The 20395-nt window shown below is 50.8% G+C and overlaps 1 protein-coding gene across 8 annotated transcripts in view; it reads left to right on the forward strand.

Annotated features, from left to right (window-relative positions):
• The window catches only part of MROH1 (maestro heat-like repeat family member 1), a 70387-nt gene that overhangs the window by 7870 nt on the left and 42122 nt on the right, over positions 1 to 20395 (forward strand). For 6 of the 8 annotated variants that reach the window (XM_012648064.1, XM_012648065.1, XM_012648068.1 and 3 more), the window contains exons 2-10: positions 4919 to 5021; positions 5836 to 5911; positions 7530 to 7675; positions 8890 to 9021; positions 9532 to 9694; positions 9846 to 9944; positions 18075 to 18226; positions 18837 to 18977; positions 19401 to 19496. In XM_012648064.1, the coding sequence (XP_012503518.1) occupies positions 5890 to 5911; positions 7530 to 7675; positions 8890 to 9021; positions 9532 to 9694; positions 9846 to 9944; positions 18075 to 18226; positions 18837 to 18977; positions 19401 to 19496 (951 nt within the window). In that variant the 5' untranslated portion in view covers positions 4919 to 5021; positions 5836 to 5889. The remainder of the gene's footprint in view (positions 1 to 4918; positions 5022 to 5835; positions 5912 to 7529; positions 7676 to 8889; positions 9022 to 9531; positions 9695 to 9845; positions 9945 to 18074; positions 18227 to 18836; positions 18978 to 19400; positions 19497 to 20395) is intronic. The other 2 variants (XM_012648066.1, XM_012648067.1) reach the window with 1 other exon arrangement.

Here is a 20395-nt window from a genome sequence, read left to right on the forward strand (position 1 = left end):
AAAAAAAGATAAGTTCACTATAGATGTGTGGATTTATTTCTGGATTCTCTATTCTGTTCCATTGCTCCATGAATCTGTTTTTATGCCCGTACTGTGCTGTTTTGGTTACTATAGCTCTGTATTATAATTTGAAGTCAGGTAATGTTATTCCTCCAGTTTTATACTTTTTGCTCAGGATGGCTTTGGCTATTCTGGGTCTTTTGTGGTTCCATATACATTTTAGGATTATTTTTTTCTATTTCTGTGAAGAATGTCATCGTGGATTCCTTTATCTTGAAATGACAGGCAACTGCATTTGAGGCAGCAACAGACTTCAGTCTATGATACATATCAAGCAATTCAACTGTTCCTTGTAATGTCATGACTTTTCTCTGCTTTTGGGGAGTATTTCCAGCATTGTTGGTGGCACTTCGTATGGGTCCCATGGTGTTATTCAAAGTTTACAGTATTGCACTAAACATGATGAGAAATACCAGACGCCATGAGTGATCGGTTTTTACTGCCATATGCAATTTACTGGAAAGATGAACTGCTCACTTAGAGATGATTAGCATCACACGGTGTTATAAGCAGATACTCGAAACACTTGAGCTCACTGCAGTAGCAACTAGAGGTGCCTATGAAATTATTACAGTAGTACAGTGTGTACAATGGTTAATTTTGTGCAGTTACAATTTAATACCACACCTCTATATTTACATTTCTCTTGACTGCAAATGGCGCCATTTTTGATCTATAAGTGTGTGCATAAATTTCGATAAATTTTAGCCTTTTTTTTTTTTTTTGAGACAGAGTCTCACTCTGCTGCCCTGAGTAGAGTGCCGTGGCGTCAGCCTAGCTCACAGCAACCTCAAACTCCTGGGCTCAAGCGATCCTTCTGCCTCAGCCTCCCGAGTAGCTGGGACTACAGGCATGCGCCACCATGCCTGGCTAATTTTTTGTATATATTTTTAGTTGTCCAATTAGTTTCTTTCGAATTTTAGTAGAGACGGGGTCTCGCTCTTGCTCAGGCTGACTTCGAACTCCTGAGCTCAAGCAGTCCACCCACCTCGGCCTCCCAGAGAGCTAGGATTACAGGCGTGAGCCACCGCGCCCAGCCTTTTTTGTTATTTTTTGTAGAGACAGGATCTTGCTACATTGCCCAGGCTGGTCTCAAACTCTTGGCCTCAAGTGATCCCCCTGCCTTGCCCTCCCAAAGTGCTGCGATTATAAGCATGAGCCACTATGCCTGGCCATTTTTAGTTTATTAATGTTGTGAATTACATTGGCTGAATTTTAAGATATAAAGCCAACCTTGTGTTTGTGGAATAAACTTTATTTGGTCGTGATGTATTATCCTTTTTACATGGTGAATATCTGATAAAATATAGTTAAGAATTTTCACATCTGGATCCATGAGGGATATTGGTCTGTAGTTTTCTTGTAATGTCTTTGGTTTTGTTATGAGAATAATGCTCATAGAATCAGTTGGGAAGTAGTCCCTTCGTTTCAATATTTCTGGAAGAATTTGTGTAGAGTTGGTATTATTTCTTCCTTAAATGTTAGGTGGCATTCCCCAGGGAAGCCATGTAGGCTTTGTTGGAAGGCTTTTAACTATAAGTTCAATTTCTTTTTAGATATAGCACTACTTAGATTATCTGTTTCTTCTTGATTGAGCTTTGGTAGCTCGTGTCTTTTAAGGAAGTTGTCTGTTTCTTTTAAGTTATCGAATTTATTGGCATATAGTTCAGAATATATTCTTTTAGTATCTGTAGAATCTGTAGCGATGTCACTTCTCTCATTCCTGATATTGGTAATTTGTGTCATCTTTTTTCCCTGATTGTCAGGTTAAAAGTTATCAAATTTATTGATATTCTCAAATAACTAACCTTTGGTAGCATTGATTTTTTTTTTTTTTTTTTTTCTTTAAGAGACACGGTCTCACTCTGTCACCCAGGCTGGAGTGTAGTGGTGTGATTATAGCTGACTGCAACCTCAAACTCCTCAGCTCAAGCAATCCTCCTGCCTCAGCCACTGGAGTAGCTGGTATAATACTATAGGCATGTACCACCACACCCAGCTAATTTCTTTTTCTTTATTTTTTTTACAGACAGAGTCTCACTATGTCACAAATTATTATTTTTTTCTATTCTCTGTTTTCTATTTCTTTGATTTGTACAATACTTGTTTCCTTTCTTTTGCTTCATTTGGGTATCTAGTTTCTTAAGGTAGAAGTCATTTTTCTTTTCTAATATAGGCATTTAATGCCATAAATTATCACAAATTATTTTTTCCTTAACCACTAGACCACCAGGGACCCACAAATTTTGATATGTCTTATGTCTTTTCATTTTCATTCACTTCAACATGAATTTGTAATTTCTCTTTTTTAAAAACAATTTTTATTTTATTTTTTTTAGAGACAGGATCTCACTCTGTTGCCCAGGCTGCTGGGGTGCAGTGGTGTGACCATAGCTCACTGCAACTTTGAACTCCTGGGCTCAAGTGATCCCCCTGCCTCAGCCTCTTGGAGCTACAGGCAAACACTACCACACCTGGCTAATTTTTCTTATTTTTTGTAGAGATGGGGGTCTCGATATGTTGACCAGGCTGGTCTTGAACTCCTGGCCTCATTCAATCCTCCCACCTTGGCTTCCCAAAGTGCTGGGATTATAGGTGTGAGCCACTGCACCTGGCTGTAATTTCACTTTCGATTCCTTTTTTGACTCATGCATTATTTGAAAGACTATTAAGTAGTTCTAAATACTTGGAGATTTCTCAGGTGTCTCTTATTTATATATGTAATTCTGTTTTTGTCAGAAAACAATCTTTGTATGTCTTGAATTCTTTTCCATTTATTGAGACTCATTACCCAAAATATGGTTAGTCTTGGTAAATGTTCTCTGTGCTTTTGGAAAAATAAATATCCTGCTGTTACAGAATGGAGTATTCTGTAAATAATACTTAGGTCAAGTTGCTGACAATGTTGTTCGTGTCTTCTGTATTCTTACTGATTTTCTGTCAACACTTGTTTTATCAATTGTAGAGAGGGAGATGTTGAAATCTTTAATTTGGATTTGTCTGTTTTTCCTTGCATTTTTATTAGTTTTGGCTTTATGTATTTTGAAGCTCTGTTATTAGGTATATAAATGTTTAAGATTGTTAATGTGTCTGAAATCTACTTTGTCAAGTATAGTTACTCCAGCTTTCTTATAACTAATGCTGCTGTGACAAATTACTGCAAACATAATGGCTTAAACAACACAAATTTATTATCTTAAAGTTCTTAAAGTCAGCAGGGTCTCTCTGGCAAAAATACAAGTGTCAGTAGTGCTGCAGTTCTTGCTGGTGGCTCTTGGCAGGTTCTGTTTTCTGCTCTTTCAGGTTGTTGGCAGCATTAGGCTCTTTGCATCTGTAGGACCAAAGTCCCTGTGTTCTTGCCAGCTACGAGCTGAGGCCGTTACCAGCATCTGGCCACCCACATTCCTTGTCTCAGAGGCTCCTTCCTTCATCATCAGAACTAGATGGTGAGTTGGATCCTCCTCATGCTTCAGATTTCTCCTCCTTCCTCTTCTGTCTCTTCTCTTTGTCCCAGCTGGGAAGAGTTCCCTGCTTTTAAGGACTCATGTGATTAGGTTAGTCTCACCCAGATAATATAGGATAATCTCCCCATGTCAAGGTCTGTACCCTTAATCTCATCCTCTAAATCCCTGTTGCCATGTAGGGAACATATCATAGGTTCTGGGGATTAGGGCGTGGGCATCTTTGGGGCTATTATCCTGCTGCCCTACTGCTGATCAGTAAAGCTAAGGGCCCTGGGACCTCTGTAGCTCTCCAAGGTTCTCACTGGGCACCTCTCTCTCTGGCACTGGAGCCTGCAAACTCCAGCTACCTTGCTGTCCCTCGACACTCCCACTTCTGTCTCTTCAACGTAGATATATTGCTGGGCCCACGCCTGGATGTTCTCTCCAGGCAGTGAGCTAGGCCTCATTTCCTACCATTCAGGGCTCACTGTCCTTTGTTTTCTGATGTCCATTATCCTGAGAACTGTGGTTTCTTGTGTTTTGTCCAGTTCTTTAGTTGTTTTGGTTAGGAGGGTGACGTGGCCCATTTCTTGGGGCCGAGGAATGAACACAGAGACAAAAAGACACAGACACCACAAAGACGGTATAAGGCTGCAGCAAATTTTCTTGCTGTAGCTTCTTTATTTATAACACAGCCTGTTTGGCAACTGTCCCACTGCAATTTCTTTGTTCCCACACTGTCCCGACTCAACACGTCCCTGTTTCTTGTTGTTTCGTCTCCAGCGAGCAGATGTTTGCATCTAAACTCTATAGCCCCTCCTGTTTGCAGGGTTAGGGCGCTCTGGACTTGCGTGCAAGGCCACAGACATGTTCTTGAGAAAAACAACAAGGAAACATTCCCAGACAAAGTGTCCTCTACAGGAGGGCAGATTGGTCCCTGTTAGTCTCACCTGGGCTGGAGCAGACCCTGCTCATGTTGGGTTGCTTTTGTAAGTCCCATCTGAGCTGGGCAAGTGTAACTCCTGCACTGTGGGAAGGGCGCTCCACACATGGTTGAGTGGGAGCTGGTTTCGCCTTGTTTTTCCCCTGACCATGGAGCTGAGCAGTGGTGGCCTTGCACAGGGTGGAGCTTCCGTTCCCCAGAGACACATTGTTCAGCCTGGGCTCCTCCACCTTGTAAACTCAACACAGATCTGGGAACTCAGGGTTTTGATGTTCCACGTCAGGTGTGCTCTCACCTTGGAGGGGTGTTGTGTGGGCTCTCTCTGAAATCCGCCACCAGTGCATCCCCTACCCCACCTGACAGCCGCTGCCCTTTTGGCTCTGAGCCCTACCATGGCTTGGGGTGTTTGGCCTTCTCCTTACTGTGCCAGAAATGGAAGTGTGTTTTTATTTCTTGTTTTTCTTCCTTTTAGGTGCTTTCCAGGAAGAAAGGGGAAATGCTATGCTGACACCACCATCTTTACACCAGAGCTGTCCATCGGCTTTCTGTCTTCCCAGGATTCCTAGAAATTTCTGGTCTGTTAATTTTATCTTTTTTTTGTTTTCCAGTACTTTTACAGTTTTTGTTTTTTAAAAAACATACATCTTTTCTGTCATTCTCTGGGGTTTTTGTGGGATGGGTGAGTGCTCTTCGCTCATGTTCAATCCCACCAGCTCTCATGCTTACAGATTTCTCACTTTGTCCCCTCCCTGTGAGATGTCCTGCCTACTTGAGGGGATCGTGGCATCCCTCCTTTATTTTTCCCTGGAATATGTCAGGAATGAGTGATGGGTGGGAGGTGATTGAGGGTGTGAAGGGGCTGGTTGAGCCCCCAGAGAGCCCGAAGACGTGAGCACTGGGAAGAAGCCAGCTGCCCCACTGAGGGCAGGTCTGGGGCCTCTCTGATCCTGCTTGGAGAGTGCGATGTAGGAGTTGAGCCTGTGACCACATAGTGTGGAGGCAAAAGGAACCTGCATATTTGATGGACTTGATTCTTTGTGATGGTCTATTGCACGTGGTGCTCCAAGAAGTGATATTTGACACCTGTGGCGTCCATCCTCTGCTCTTCACAGGGTGAAGAAGGAAGATGCTTTAGGTGGAGGCAGTGGCTACACTTGCCCTGGACTGATAGTGTGAGGTGCGGGCTGCCAGGTGTGCTCAGGGAGGGGAGCTGGAGACTGTTGAGGACAGCAGTGCCTTTTGCCCTCCCTGCATGGCTCAAAGAAAATGTGATGTTTCCCCAGAACAAACTCATTTAAGTTGTGTGTTTTCCACAAAAATGGCAACTGCCCATAAACTTAGGTATTGTGGAGGCTTATGAATTAAATCTTGTGGTTTTTGTTATTCCAGGTTAGAGAAGCTGTCTGTGTTCACATTGGTGCAGAGGAAGCCAAGACCACAGAAATGACTGAGTCCTGTGTGAAGAGTGAGTGCACACGTGCTCGGGGTTAGGGGGCCCATAAGCCTCTGGCCTGGGGACTGGGGCAGACCAAGGCTCTTACAGCTCCGGTGATGCATGAAGTGGCTCTGGGCGAGGCGGGTGTAGTCCGTTAGGTGTAGACCTCACACCTGCTAGCTTTGAGTCTGGGACTCAGACAAGTATCAGTAAACGTGGTTTGAAGGAATGACTGTTGAGTGAACATGCTCTCTTCAGGTTTTCATTAAAAAAAAAAGTTCAGGTTGCTGTAACAAAATAGACTGGGTAATTCATAAATAATAGAAATTTATTTCTCATAGTTTTAGAGGCTGAGAAGTCTAGGATCAAGGTGCTGGCAGATTCGCTGTCTGGTGAGGGCTGCTCTCGGCTCCATAGATGGCATCTCTTGCTTTGTCCTCACACATCAGGAGGGGCAGAAGGGACTAGGGCTCTCCCTTAAGCTTTTTTATAAGGCACTAATCCCATCTGTGAGGACAGAGCACAAAGGCCCCACCTCTTAATGCCACCATCTTGGGAGCTAAGTCCCAACATGTGGATTTTGGAGGGACACCAACATTCAGGCCAGCATAGTAGCAACCCAGAATGACAGGGAAGCCCTGCCTCAGGTGTCTCTGCCCTCCGGAGCTCTGTCCAAAGGGTGAGCCACATCTTGGGGCTCTGTAAGTGCCAGTCTCGGGTGCCATGCCCTGATCTTGAGGGGCACAGAGAGGCCTGAATGGCATGGGGGGTATTGGCAAGTGGAGATGGGGTGATGGACAAGAGTCTATGGGTATAGGTGGGGCCTGGGGTGCCACCCAGCAAGGTGATATCCGGCCTTGCCAAGAGACTGCTACATTTATTCATCACTTCCTTGATTCACACCTGGTCCTTTGAGGCTGAGTGCCATGGGATGGGGCGGTAGCTTTATTTCTTCACTTATTTCTCACTACTGGAGTCTCTGGTCCTCTGCTTGGTTCCTGCCTATCCAGGTATTACATGTAGGAGATAGGGTTGTGGAGAATCCCAGCCTGTCCTTGGCATGAGGGGTGCTGCCCTGGGCATGGACCCTGAGGGAACCCTCTCTAGAATCCTGGCTGGCAGGTGAGCTGATATCTTTAAGGAAGCACAATCTAAGAGGTCATGGCCATGGGTGCCTGTACTGCATGTAGGCTGTGCCCTCTGCATCTCTCAGCCCCGATGCAGGCAGCTTCTCAGTGATGGTGGGAATCCGAGCCCCCATAGCCCTGTGCCTAACCGCTCAATACACCTGACCCCTGTGACAGCGCAGGCAGGGAGATCAGGGTGGGGTGTGGCTAGACCAGATGGAGGGAGGGGCATACCAAGAGAGGGCATCTGCAGATCAGTGTGGCCTTGAGGACAGTAGCGTGGCCATGGGGATAGTAGGCATGGTTGAGGGGATGGGAGGCATGGCTGTTGTGCAAACTGGACAGGCCCACTGGGCCCTGAGACATCAGGCTGGTGGTGGTGCCAGAACATGCTGTCTCCTTCCACTCTGAGTCTGTGATCCTCAGAGGCTGACAGGTGTGTGCTGCAGGGGTGGCAGTTGAGGCGTGATAGAGGAGGGCACTCAGGCCTAAGCATGCTAACCTGGGCTTTGTCACTGCAGAGCTGTCCTGCACTCTGCTGGATGCCATTACAGACAAGGACCCCATGGTGCAGGAGCAGGTCTGCAGTGCTCTGTGCTCCCTCGGGGAGGTGCAGCCAGAGGAGATGCTCTGTGCCTGTGAGGAGTACCTGCGGCAGCACGACAAGGTATTTCTGCCCCTTGGTGACGGGGATATCATCAGGGCCACCCTCGGTCTGGGCTGACCTGGTTTGAGAAAGACAGCCCCGCCAGGAGCAGCTGGTCAGGCACCGTGCAGGGCTGGCTGCATGTCTCAGCTTTCTCAAGGCTGGGTACTTAGAACAGATAACCTGCCTTGTCTTATCACATGTCGAGTGTGGCTGCATCCCCCAGTGAGCTCAGGGTCCCGTCATGAGGGGACTGGGCTGTGACCACTGCAACATTCACCCTTGTGAAGGAGGCTGTTTGCCATGCCTTTGATTCTGCACCGAGTGGAGACTGAGCAGCTCTGTGCCAGGCTCAGTGCCCAAGGGACAGACCGTGGTCCCTGCCTGAGGGAGAGAAGGTTGTTTCCGACAGTCGCTTGGAGAGAGTCCTGAGGGGCCCTCCACTGCTGGTCGGTCACTGACCCGAGCTCGGGGCAGAAGTGGCTCAGAGCTGGTTTCATCTCGTGGCATTTCTGCCCTCTCCTGGCAGTGGCTCAGCAGTTCTCTGTAACTGCTAGCTCTCTGTTGTCTGAAATTATTATGCACATTTTCTTTTTTCTCAATGGATGGTTTAGACCATTCTTGGAAGGGGAAGAGACTTTTGCAATCTCAAAAGACCGTTATTCTTTGTGTTTGATTTAATATTTTGATACATAAGAGTGTTTCTCTCTCATTTTTTGACTACCATCTCCTGGGGACTAGCACAGTTCCACGAAAACATCCACTGACTGTGCTGTGGCCTTATGACACGTCCCGGAGGATGGTCTCTCCTTTCTGCCCCCTCAGCTCTCTTAGCTTTTATTTTTAAAAATCTGTTTTTATTTATTTATTTTTTTAGAGACAGGGTCTCACTTTGTTGGGGGCTGGAGTACAGTGATGTCATCATAGCTCACTGCAGCCTCGAACTCCTGGGCTGAAGTGATTGGTCCCCCTGCCTCAGCCTCCCGAGTAGCTGGAACCACCACGCCTGGCTAATTTTCTATTTTTCATAGAGACAGGGTCTCACTATGTTGCTCAGGCTGGTCTCGAACTCTTATGCTCAAGTGATCCTTCCGCCTTGTCCTACTAAAGTGTGTCCCCGCTCCTGTGTTTGAGGCAGAGAGGGCTGACTGGTGCGGGTTCATCCCTGTAGAGGAGATGACAGGTGTGCAGAGTGCTTGGGCGCTGGACTCACACGTCCCGGCTTCTCTCCTCAGCTGGCACATCCATACCGGGCGATGGTACTGAGGACCATGGAGATGGTCCTGCGCAACCACACCAGCAAGCTGGACAAGGACACGGCTAACATCATCATCCTCCTGGCCTCTAGCGAGATGACCAGGACAAAGGTACGTGGGCAGGTCTTCTGGCCATGGAGACTCGGTCCTACCTTGGGCAGGAAGCTTCTTTTTCTTGGCCTTTCTACCCAAAAGCATTAAGAGTGTGTTAATGTCTGGCCACTTTGGGCCGACAGAGGCCCCATGGTCCTATGGACTACCCTGCTGGGCCAGGGACAGTCACCCCACAATCTTCAGAGGCAGAAACCAAAGCAGAGAGCAAAACACCCAAACTCTTTCAGCAGATGTAGGGGCACTGGACCAGGGCTGTGGCTCTGTGCTGGGCCTGGCCCTCTCAGGGTGCTGGCCTCTCAAGGCTCCTGGCCCCTCTCCCCAGTGCTGTTACTTCCCCCAGGTGTGAGGGCTTCTGGCACAGCCCTCAGAAGGGAGGCCGTGCCGTGCAACCTTCTGCAACCCTCATGTTCTGGGGACGCTGAGCACAGGGCAGCCAAGGTGGGGCATCTTGGTTTTGCCTGTTGAAGATTTCAGGAGAGGTCCTGCCTCTGGCTCCCTGGGGTCTAGGAGCTGGTTTGTGGCTGGCAGCAGGCTGCGAGCAGTGTCCTCGTGGCCGTGGGGCAGCACTTCATCAACAGGGTGATGGAGGAGATGCTGAGCAGGTTCCAGCCCGGGGCTCTGCCACACTGTTCTGTCGTGCGGACGTTTGCCAGCCTTGCAGTTTCCAACGGTAGGTGATGGCCTGGCCCCACCCTGTGTTCTTGAGTGAGTTAGAGGGACTTTGAGGACCATGCTGGCTCCTGGGTTCCTCCTGTCCCACTGTACGGCTGGGCCCAGGGCTGGCCTGACACAGCCCCTGTGACAGCCCCTCTCTCTTGCAGTGTTTGGCATGGTCCCTTTCCTGCCATCCATCCTGAGCACCATGCTGCCCATGCTGGGCATGGCCAAACAGGACGAGTTGAGGGTGGCCTTCTGCTCCGGTAAGGTGGCGGCACCGAGGGCAGTGGGTGCCCACCTACTCCCTTCTTTTGTTTCCAATGCCCCTTTGTGGGGCCAGGGCTGGGCACTTGGAGGGGCTGCTGGCTAAGCCTCTCCCTCTTGGCAGCTTCTCTCTGCTCCTGGGGAGCTCCCAGCACCTCTTGCGTGTTGGTGGAGGCCTGAGCACACCTCGGGTGGGAATAGACTTCCTCAAAGCCTTGACCTTCCATTTCTGCCCCCACTTCTCTCCTCACTCTGAGCTGGAGGAGTGGCTACTCCCTGGACATCTTGGCACCAGGGGCCCGGGGGGATATTCTCCCACCTCCCACTTCCTCCTGAGAGTGGTTTCCTGGTGGCCAGTGTCTGCCACATTCTGTACCAGGCAGGGAACCATGGGCCTGTTGCCAGTGTGGGCCTTGGTGGCTTCAGCTGCAACTGGTGCCCCATGGGGAGTATGGCCATTGGGAATGGAGGGTGCCCTGCTAGAAAGGGGACAGAGGGTTAGCTTAGCAGAAGTTGGAGATGCTGGGACACTGTGGGGCTAGGTACCCCTTACAGCAACCTCACAGCCAGGGCCTTTGGCTTCCTCAGCCCACAGCACCCGTGACAGGAAGAATGGGACTCTGGTAGCTGGTGTGGAGAACAGGACCTTGCATCCGTGGGTCTCGGCCCCTCCATAAGCCCCAGCCCTGGCATGGGGTGGGAGGGGTGTGGTGATGGGGGAGGTGCCTGGCACGGGGCTGGGACCAGCGGCAGCCAAGTGTGGAGCTTTGGGCCCTAGCTGCTCTACTTTTGCTGGTTCTGGGTCCGGGTTCCACGACTCCTTGGGGTCCCGTCTCCTCGGGGATCCTACACTCACCATGCCCTCCTCACAGCCCCTGTGCTCCCATCTCCCCTCGCCCTGTCTCTTTTATGCTTTCTCCTTGCGGCGGGGGAGGTCTTCCCTGCACACTCTTCGCCGCCTGTGGGTAAGAGCAGGCCCCTTGGGTTAAAGTGATTGAAACTCTGCTTGACTCAGTTTGGGCTGAAAATGGGACTGGTGACAGGATCCGGACACTGCATCCTGAGCTGGGCGTGGAGGAGCAGGCCCGGGGTGTGGGCCTCACCGTGTACACACGTACATATGGGCAGGGTGCAGGGCAGCCTCATCCAGGCTCACATGATCAGGACCAAGTGACGGGGTGCCCCATGGTGTCCCTGGCAGTGACTTCCTTGACACTCCAGGGAAATACGTGACATGAATCCCTCCAACTGCTGAGGCTCTGAGCAGAAACTGACTTGTAGTTCTGAAAGACTCTTGGTCACCTTTTGCTTGATAGGCCTAATGTTCCTCCAAGTTTTACCCTGTCGATGTTTCTTTCACGCATGGACCTAGTGGGTTTAGACTCTCTGAGACTCTCTGAAGGATCCCCTCATGTGAGGTGCCCCTCGCCGCAGATGGAACATCCTGTTCGCATTTGAAGCAGGTGGTAGTTCCGCCGGCCGCAGCAGCCTCCATCAGACCAGGGAAGTCTGCACCTGCTGTGTGTGAGGCCCATCGGTGGGTGTCGGCAGTTAGTTAGGGCCGGAGGCAGCCTCTGGTTCTGGGCAGACCTGTGTCCGCCATGGGGAGGGAGTGGGTCCAGCCAAGGATAGTGGCGCTGTGCCAAGAGCAGGAGCAGGTATGTGCCCGCAGCTTTGTTCCTATCCAGCTCTCAGGACGCTGCCACCAGGCAAGAGAGGAGCCCGAGGGAGGCACAGATAGTCAGGTGCCTGGTTGGCTTGGCCGAGCTGTTCCGCAGGTCGGGCAGCCAGCAATTCCTCCTGTCAGAGGAAAGTCTCTGATAGGAGAGGTGGCAGCAAAGGAAACAGAGCCTGTGACTTGGGGGTACAGACAGTTCAAGGGGAAGAATACAACCAAGAAAGAGAACCTATGATGATATCCTCAGGGAGATAAGAGAAGGTAATGCATGCATGGAACTAGAGCTTGTCGCCATGAGGAAGGTACATTCAGATCAGATTGAGCTTTTGAGAGCTAAAGACATGATAATAAAAATGGAAAACATAATAGAAAATTGGCAGAGAAAGTTGAGGACATCTTCTGGAAAATAGAGCCAAAGTGCAGGAATATGGAAAGTAGAAGAGGGAAGGAAGAACTAGGCCAGACCATGAAGCCAGCATTCCAATAACAGGCACCCAGGGGAGAATGAACAGAGAAGTGGGGGGGGCCATGAAGTGATTAAGAACCACTCCCCACACAGAAGATATTCCAGACGGGGAGGTCGTCTGAGGGCCACACCAACTGTGTGGGGAGTGACTGGTCCAGGAGGAGGAGAAGGAAACAGGGTGGCCTTGGGCTTCTCGCCGGTGTTGGCGAGCTCGGGAGACAGCCCCACAAAGCCCTGATGGGAGGCCCAACCTGGAATTTGAGCCCAGCCTGAAAGCCATTTCAATGTGAGGGTGAAATAAAGACTAGTTTAGAGAATCAGGGCTCAAAAGCACACCTCCCATGTGTTTTCAGCAGTGACTGGAGGTGGACCCCACTAAGGTGTGGATTGAGCCAAGAAAGAAGAGGCCCAGGGGCTGCAAAAGCTGCCCTGGCACCTGCCAAGAGGCGGGGGTTTTGTTGGTGCTGCACACCTGGAGAGCTGAGCAGACACAAGTCCCCAGGGTCACTGACTCAGCTGTAGGGAAGGGTGAGCTCTCAGCAGTGCCATGGCTAGGACACAGGCAGCGACTCCCGGGCCAATAAAAGTTGCCTTGAGGTTAGGAAGTGTTTGCGGAGGGAGGTGCAAAAAGGGGCAGCTTGAGAAACACTGCAGGTTCGTTACTTAGAGAATGGTTGTTTCCAGAGAGAGGGAAATTGAGTATCTGAGAATTGCTCTTTTAACCTATGTGTGTGTAAAACATTGATTAAAAACCAAAACCTAATAACAAGTTGGGGGGGATGGGATTCTGGTTCTGGCAGTACAGTGGCCTGTTATTCTGAAAAACCTTCTCACTACAAAATACCTAGAATGCTGATCAGTTTGACCAAGGTCCTCCTGATTGGGAGGAGAAACCCTGAGGCTGACAGGAAGGCTGCGTGAGGAAGTGAAGGGTCAGAGGTCTCCAGCTGCCCCGGGCAGCCTGGATTTCAGCAGCCACAGGCTGGGTAGGAGACAAGGCCTTTCTGCACATCAGGTGGGATCCAGAGCCCATCTGAACCAGACCCTCCAAGGTCCATCCTCAGCCAAAGGGTGATGGTGACTGACGAGAAACCTTCTGCTGTGTGCCCTGGGAGGTGGTTCTTCTTTTAAAATTTCTTTTAAATTCTCTCTCCTGAGAATTTATAACTGTGGTTTGTCTTCATGTAGACGCAAGGTTCAAGTTTCTTCTTTCTGCTGGACTGGGAAGCCCTTAGTGTGAGATTGGGCTAGAAGGGCCCTGGGTGGGGAGCAGTGTCCCACTGAAAGTCCAAGTCCCAGTCTGGCCAGGCGGTTGGCCCCTCTGGCCTGTGGCCTGGCTGAGGGAAGCACCGTTTCTGTGGAGTTGGAGGTCTCAGTGCCAGCTTGGACTGGGGCGGCAGTGTCAGTTATAGTCATGGAGCACGTGGTGTCAGCGCAGACACAAGGTGTATGATTAGACAGCATTATTATGGAATTATCAGATGTAGGATGTAAAATAACAGGATGAAGACATAAAAGAGGGAACAAATTATGAGAAAAGAGCAAGGTTCTATGGGAACGAAGCCAGTTTGAAAAGAGGACCAAATCAAGTTTTTAGAAACAAGACTAAAACCCTTTCCACTGAAGAGGAAGAGGGTGGGTTAGGTGGGGCCTGAAGACAGCTGGGAGGCAGCACAGAGAGGAAGGGTGTGTTCGGGCAGGTGTGGGGTGTACTCACTCCCTGAGAGACAGGGTGTGAGGAGTTCACACTTAGCTGCATCCCGTCAAAATGAGACACTGTGAAGTGGCCACCTGGACCGCTGTGCCCAGAGCCACAACCCCTCAGCCACTGACCCTCTGCCCGAGCCCATCATGCACTACCACGGGCAGCAGGAAGCCCATCCCCCATGGGACTGGACAGGGCGCAGAGGCTCCTGGGTGTTTCCAAGTGAGCGTGAGGAGTACACAGGGTACCCCAGTGCCAGGAGGAAGGTCCCAGCATGCCCACTGTGGAGGTGGAGGGGTAGGAAGCAGTTAGAGCTCTGTGCCCTTTGTGTTGTCAGCGGGGGGGTAGGAGTGCCAAGTAGCCTTAGAGATGGCCACTACAGGGTTGGAAGTGTGCTGTCCATGGCCCGACTGTGAGTCCTGGGATTTCTGCTGCAGCATGTTCCTCCTGCTGAACCAGCAGCCTCTGCAGACAGCCCCTCCTGGGCTGCCGGGCCTCAATCTGCTGCCGTGCAGTGGCCATGTGGCCTGGGGCTGCTCATCACCGTCTCTGGCCTCAAGGCCTCATGGCTCTGTAGGAGTCCTGAGTAAGCCTGGTCCCACATACACTGCCAACGTGACCTTTATCACTGCTGTGTGTGGTCCTCATCCCACCTGCCCAGACCTGAGCAAGGCAGAAAATACAGAAGAAACCAATATTTCAAAAAGTTAAAAATTGGCAAAACAATTATATTTTATATCTGGTTCTTTGAGAACAGTGAATGAAATAGTTAAGTTGCTACCTAATCAAGAGAAAAGGAAGAAAACTCCAAAATGAAATGGGAAATGATGGAGGGACAGTGACACTACCTCTGAGACCCAGAGCAGGAAAGTTAACTTCCCTGAAGGGGAGCTCTGAACTGCTGGTGCCACCCTGGCATGGAGCCCAGGCTACTTCCACAGGGGGTTCTCCCAAGAGCAAAAAAGTGAAAAGGACAGTTTCCAAATTCTTCTCACAACCTGAGTATTACCTCAAGAGAGACGTGTGGGCCTGGCTCCCCTACGAGCCCACCTCCATCTGCGCTCCTGCCGCTGAATCTGTAGTCAAAGGTGGTTTTAGAGGAAATGGTGACCTTTGATGTGTTGATTCTTAGTTCCAAAACTTGGGAACCAAGTAGATATTAATAACTGTCATGTGGCATCCCCCACGATAGCTGAACCTAAAACTCGTCTCAAGCACTGAGGACTGGCTGTGTCCTGACCAGGTGGAGTCACCCCGGGGATAGGTTGGACTCATCATACTAATTGGTATAAGAAAAAAAATCATACAGCCACCTCCCTAGTTGTTATTAAAAACCTTGTAAATATGAATGGATGAATACTTCTTTCACGTGGTGAAAAAATATATTTATCTCAGCCCCAAAGATAGCATCTTGCTTAATGGGTAGCACTAGAAGCATTTCTACTAGTGTCAAAAGCAAGACATAGATGCTCATTCTTACACTTTTTAAAACACAGAATTCCAGAGGATATACAATAACTCACTCAATTTATGAGCCAGGTTAACCTATGACTGAAACCAGGTGAGGACAGTGTGAGAGGGGAACAGAAATGCAGAAACCCTAAAACAAGCAAGTCGTAGTTGAGGAGTACCCAGAATGCAAGGCTAAGTTCACCTGCTGTTTTCTCCATTTTACTCAGGAAGGTGGAAGCCCCCGAAAGGGTGAGGGGTCCTTCCAGGATCCCATAGCTTCCATGTGCTGGGTGGGGCTGTGGTGTTCACCACCCAGAGGTCCTCTCTAGGGTTGGGGTGGGCAAGGAGAGCTGGTGTTACCGTCTGTGTAATGTCATCTAACATTCTGGGGAATTTAACCAACACCGCAAGACGCCACAGTAAACCAACCAGACAAATAAAGAATGGAAGAAACCAAATTTTATGGTCTTTTTTTTTTTTTTTTGAGACAGAGTCTCACTCTTTTGCCTGGGCTAGAGTGCCGTGGCATCATCCTAGCTCACAGCAACCTCAAACTCCTGGGCTCAAGCAATCCTTCTGCCTCGGCCTCCCGAGTAGCTGGGACTACAGGCATGCGCCACCATGCCCAGCTAATTTTTTCTATATATTTTTAGCTGTCCAATTAATTTCTTTCTTTTTTGGTAGAGACGGGGTCTCGCCCTTGCTCAGGTTGGTTTTCGAACTTCTGAGCTCAAACAATCCGCCCGCCTCGGCCTCCCAGAGTGCTAGGATTACAGGCGTGAGCCACCGCACCCGGCCCTTTATGGTCTTTAGTTAATGAAATTGTCTATGTAAAAATCCTAACACATTCCCACAGATTATTAGAGTTGACAAGAGTTTAGCAGGATGCTGCTATAAGATCAGCATCTAAGGAGTATTTACATTCCTACATGCCAGTGTCAGAGGTGGCACACAGCTCTCTGTTCATCTGCCAATCACCACTGGTGAATTGACTGTTGGGTTAGCCCTTAGGATGGCTGGTAAGCCTGAGGGCAGTGCTGGAGGGTGGGCCCAAGAGTGGGGGAGGAGACACTTCTCAGTTCTGCTCTACTAGGGGCAGGGCTGGGCTTTGCTGCAGGGACTATGCTGGAGGGAGGCTTTATAGTGACCACAGGAAATACAGGAGCCAGGAGTTGTAGGGTGCAGGTGGCGTCTCAGCCAGGGTCGGGGTCCTCTTCAGTGAGATTGTCAGCCTGTTGTGAGGAGGGGGTTTGTTGAGAGAAAAGGGTGTGAGGTGGTTGACTGAGCATGGACAAGCCAGGGGCCAGCAAGCCTGGTAGGGCTGTCAGGGACACCTGCACCCGCTAGCTTAAGTGCTGGATTTAAAGTGATTTCTTAAGATGCAAAAAGTACAAATCACAAAGGAGAGAATTAATACATTTATTGTTAAAAATTAAAGAACCTGGTGCATCACGAGATACTATAAAATTAAAAAGTTTATCTCTGCTCTATAACAAGTGGAAAGGCCCAGCCGTGGCCCTGGGAGCAGAAGTAGACATAGCAAGGGCACTAGGAGCTGACACACACATCTGACCAGCGCTCAGCACCACGCTTGCGTCAGCCCAGGTGGGTCTGAAACAGCCCTGGGCGTCGGTGCTACCATTGCCCCATTTTACAGGTGAGGAAACCCAGACACAGACAGTAACTTGCCTCAGATCACACACCTGAAGAGTGGCTGAGCCAGCCTGGTGACTGGGCAGTCTGGCCCACACCGATGAGCTGCCTTTCAAAGCAGATACAGGAAGAACACCTGTGAAATGAGAAAGGGAGACCTCAGCTCAGACAAAAACGAGGGACGAAAAGGCCAAAGCCAGCCAACATACATCAGGAAAGACTCCCACTGGTAATTAGGAGAATACAGATGAAGCTGCAGTGAGATGTCATTTCACATCTGTTTGGAGAAAATTAAAATTAATCGTCTACAAATGTAGAGTTCAGATTGTGACTTGGAGCAGCACTCGTGGCTGTCAGGAGCAGTGGCTGGGAGGCCACTTTGTAGGGCATGTGGCCCCATTGGTGGAGCCGAAGATGCGGACAGCTTCTGAGTGGGCCTCAGGCCTGCAAGGACCCTCCCCAAGTGGTGGGCACTTCTTCCCGAGGCTCTGGAGTTGCCCCTGGAGCTTCTGAGCAAGGCCTTGGCCAAGAGGTGCTTCCCTCTTGGCGGTGTCCCTCCTCGGTTCCCATGTCTGCCCAGTCCTTGACAGGGTTGTTGGTACTTACACTGGTTTCCTAGTACTTAGGTAACAACGTACCAAGCGAAAATTGGGTAGCTTAAAACGTCAGAAACTTACTCTTTTGCAGTTAAGAAGGTCACAAGTCCAAGATCAAGATGTTAGTGGGATTGGTTCCTTGTGGGGACCAGAGGGAGAGCACATGCCTCCTCTGGCTTCTGGTAGTGGCTGTGGATCCCGGGCGTCTTTGGCTGTGGCTGCGTCGCTGCCCCGCTACCCCCTCTCCTTCCGTTGTCATGTGTCCATCTCCTCCCTGTCTCTGTCTCTTCTTCTTTTCTGATAAGGACCCCAGTCATATTGGATTTTGGGCCCACCCTACTCTACTGTGATTGTGTCTTAATTATATCCACAAAGACCCTGTTTCCAATTGAGGTCACAGTCTGAGGTTCTGGGTAGAACATGAACTTGGGAGGTTCTGTTCACCCCAGTGTAGTCCTGGAGTCCTGCACCTGGCCAGTGTGCCAGGGAGGCATCTTGCAGGCTGTAGTGGGATTTCTAGAAGGGGCACGATGCAGACCAGGGCTGTTGGGAAGCCACTCACACTGGGGTTCGTTGCAGCCCTGCAGCACTTCAGTGAGAGCACCCTGGAGTATCTGGCCAACCTGGACCAAGCCCCAGACCCCACAGTCAGGAAGGACACCTTTGCCACCGACATCTTCAGTGCCTATGACATTCTTTTCCACCACTGGCTACAGAGTCGAGAACCCAGGGTATGTCCCTATACCCCTGCCCATCTGGGCCTGGCATGGCTGCCTCTCCCACTCCAGGCCTGGCTGCCACTGTGAGGGCTTTTGCTCTGCTGCTCTGTGGGCTTTGACTGGGGGTTGCCATAGAGTGGGCAGGGGGCCAAGGCATCTGTCTACACCTGCTGCCAGGGTCCTCCGTCCCTCTAGTTCCCTGCCCACGGTTGGTGTTCCAGAGGTGGGGGGTTGCATGGGGAGCAGAGATGCCCTGGACAGAGCCTCACCTGTGGGTCCCACACCTGTAACTGGCACCAGCCTGCTCTGGACCTTGTCCTGTTCTCCTTGGGCACATGTGCCCTTGAGGCTTCATAATTGTGGATGTCCACCCAGCTCCTACCCTCTGCCTGCCCTGAGGCCCCTACTGCCTGGGGTGGCACTGAGTGTGTCCTACACGCTGCTTTGGCCTAGCTGCCGTCCAGTTGTCCACGGTCACTCCACTGCTGCACTATGACTTGTGGCTGCTGGGCCCACTTCCCAGCCCTTTAGGACCCACTGGTAACCTGGGGTTCCCTCATGCCTGCGCAGGCACTTGGTGAAGGGCTCTGTGTGGCTAATGCCCTGCCCCATCTCTCCGCAGCTCCGGCTTGCTGTAGTGGAGGCTCTGGGGCCCATGAGCCTCCTGCTGCCTAGCGAGAAGCTGGAGGAGCAGCTTCCCAAGCTCCTCCCTGGGGTCCTCGCCCTCTATAAGAAGCATGCAGAGACCTTCTACGTGTCCAAGGTATCTGCAGGCGAGACAGGTCTGCCACCCAACCCCCGAGAACCCCTTAAATCAGACCCTGGGGCAGGTAGCCCTGAGTGGTCTATTAAGATTCAGTGGTGGGTTTGGGGCCTTCTGCATGTAGGAAGTCCTCCGTGGGGACCAGCTCAGCATTTTCCCACAACTCTGCCCTGGATGGGTACCCAGGGTACCTGGACCTCTTGGCCGGCTGCACCTGTAACATAGAAAGCCCCTTTCCTGAGCCCCTTCCTGGGAAGCTCCAGAATCTGGAGGTGGAAGTCAGGCTTCCTCATTTGAGCCCCGAGGTAGGGTCTGTGCCCTCCTGGCTTCTTCCTGCAGCCTGGACTGGGACGCTCTGGTTGGCCCCACAGTCAGTCTGGGGGCTGGAGCGGGGACTGATGGCCGTCTTCTCCCTGCCCTAAGCAGAGCCTGGGCCAGATCCTTGAGGCGGCCGTGAGTGTGGGAAGCCGCACATTGGAGGTCCAGCTCGATGCTCTTCTGGCCGCTCTGCATGCTCAGGTAGGCCGTGGGGGTACTGGGGGACAGGCAGAGGGCGCTGGGGCAGAGGTGAGTCCTGGTGCCATGGGCTGGACTCCTTAGCGTGAAGTTGCCTGAGGGAGGGTGCGGGAAGCAGGAGTTGGGGCATTGGCCACCTGGGGCTGAAAGGGGCGTTCCTGAAGCACTCTGTGGGTGCGGTTCCATGGCCCTGTCTTGCCCTGCCCAGCAGCGACACATGCAGGTGACATAGCAGTCCCCAGGATGGAGGTGGCAGGAGTGGGCAGCCAGCAGGGCAGAGCATGGGCCCAAGGCCTACCCCGGGTAGTCTTGGAGAAAGCTCAGTGCAGCCTGGCTGCAGTCAGGGGGCCCAGTGAGGGCAGAGGGTCCTAAAGACTGCTGAAGGACGATCAGCTGGGCATCCCTGGGGTCAGATGAAGGAGGCCTGAGGACAGCCGGTGGAGCAATGTAGGGCACCGTGATTTGGCAGTGGGGACGTGTGTCCTGGAGACCGGGTGGAGAGCAGAGGGCAGGAAACTGGAGAGAGCAACCACTGGCCTCCAGGGAGACTTTGTGGAGGAGGAGCGGAGCAGGAGCTGGGGTCTGCTGCTCAGCTCCGTCCCACCGCCAGCCCCCCCCTCATACCTGCAGGCCCACCACCTGCCAGCCTGGACAGTCCTGGCTCCAAGAACACATCTTGGTCCCAGAAAGGGGAAGGACGGAGGGAAATAACAGAGGTATTAAAAACAATAAAAGTATTGTGAACAATTATATGGTAACAATCTTTTAAAACTATATGAAATGATTAAATTCCTAGAAAAATTTTAAATGTCAAAATTCGTAGAAGAAATGGAAAACTTGAATAAGAATAAACCAATAAAGAAATGAAAATGATATTCTAAGACCTTCCTTCCTTAAAACAA

Source organism: Propithecus coquereli, unplaced genomic scaffold (genome assembly GCF_000956105.1).
Source record: "Propithecus coquereli isolate 6110/MARCELLA unplaced genomic scaffold, Pcoq_1.0 Scaffold28, whole genome shotgun sequence".
NCBI lineage: Eukaryota > Metazoa > Chordata > Mammalia > Primates > Indriidae > Propithecus > Propithecus coquereli.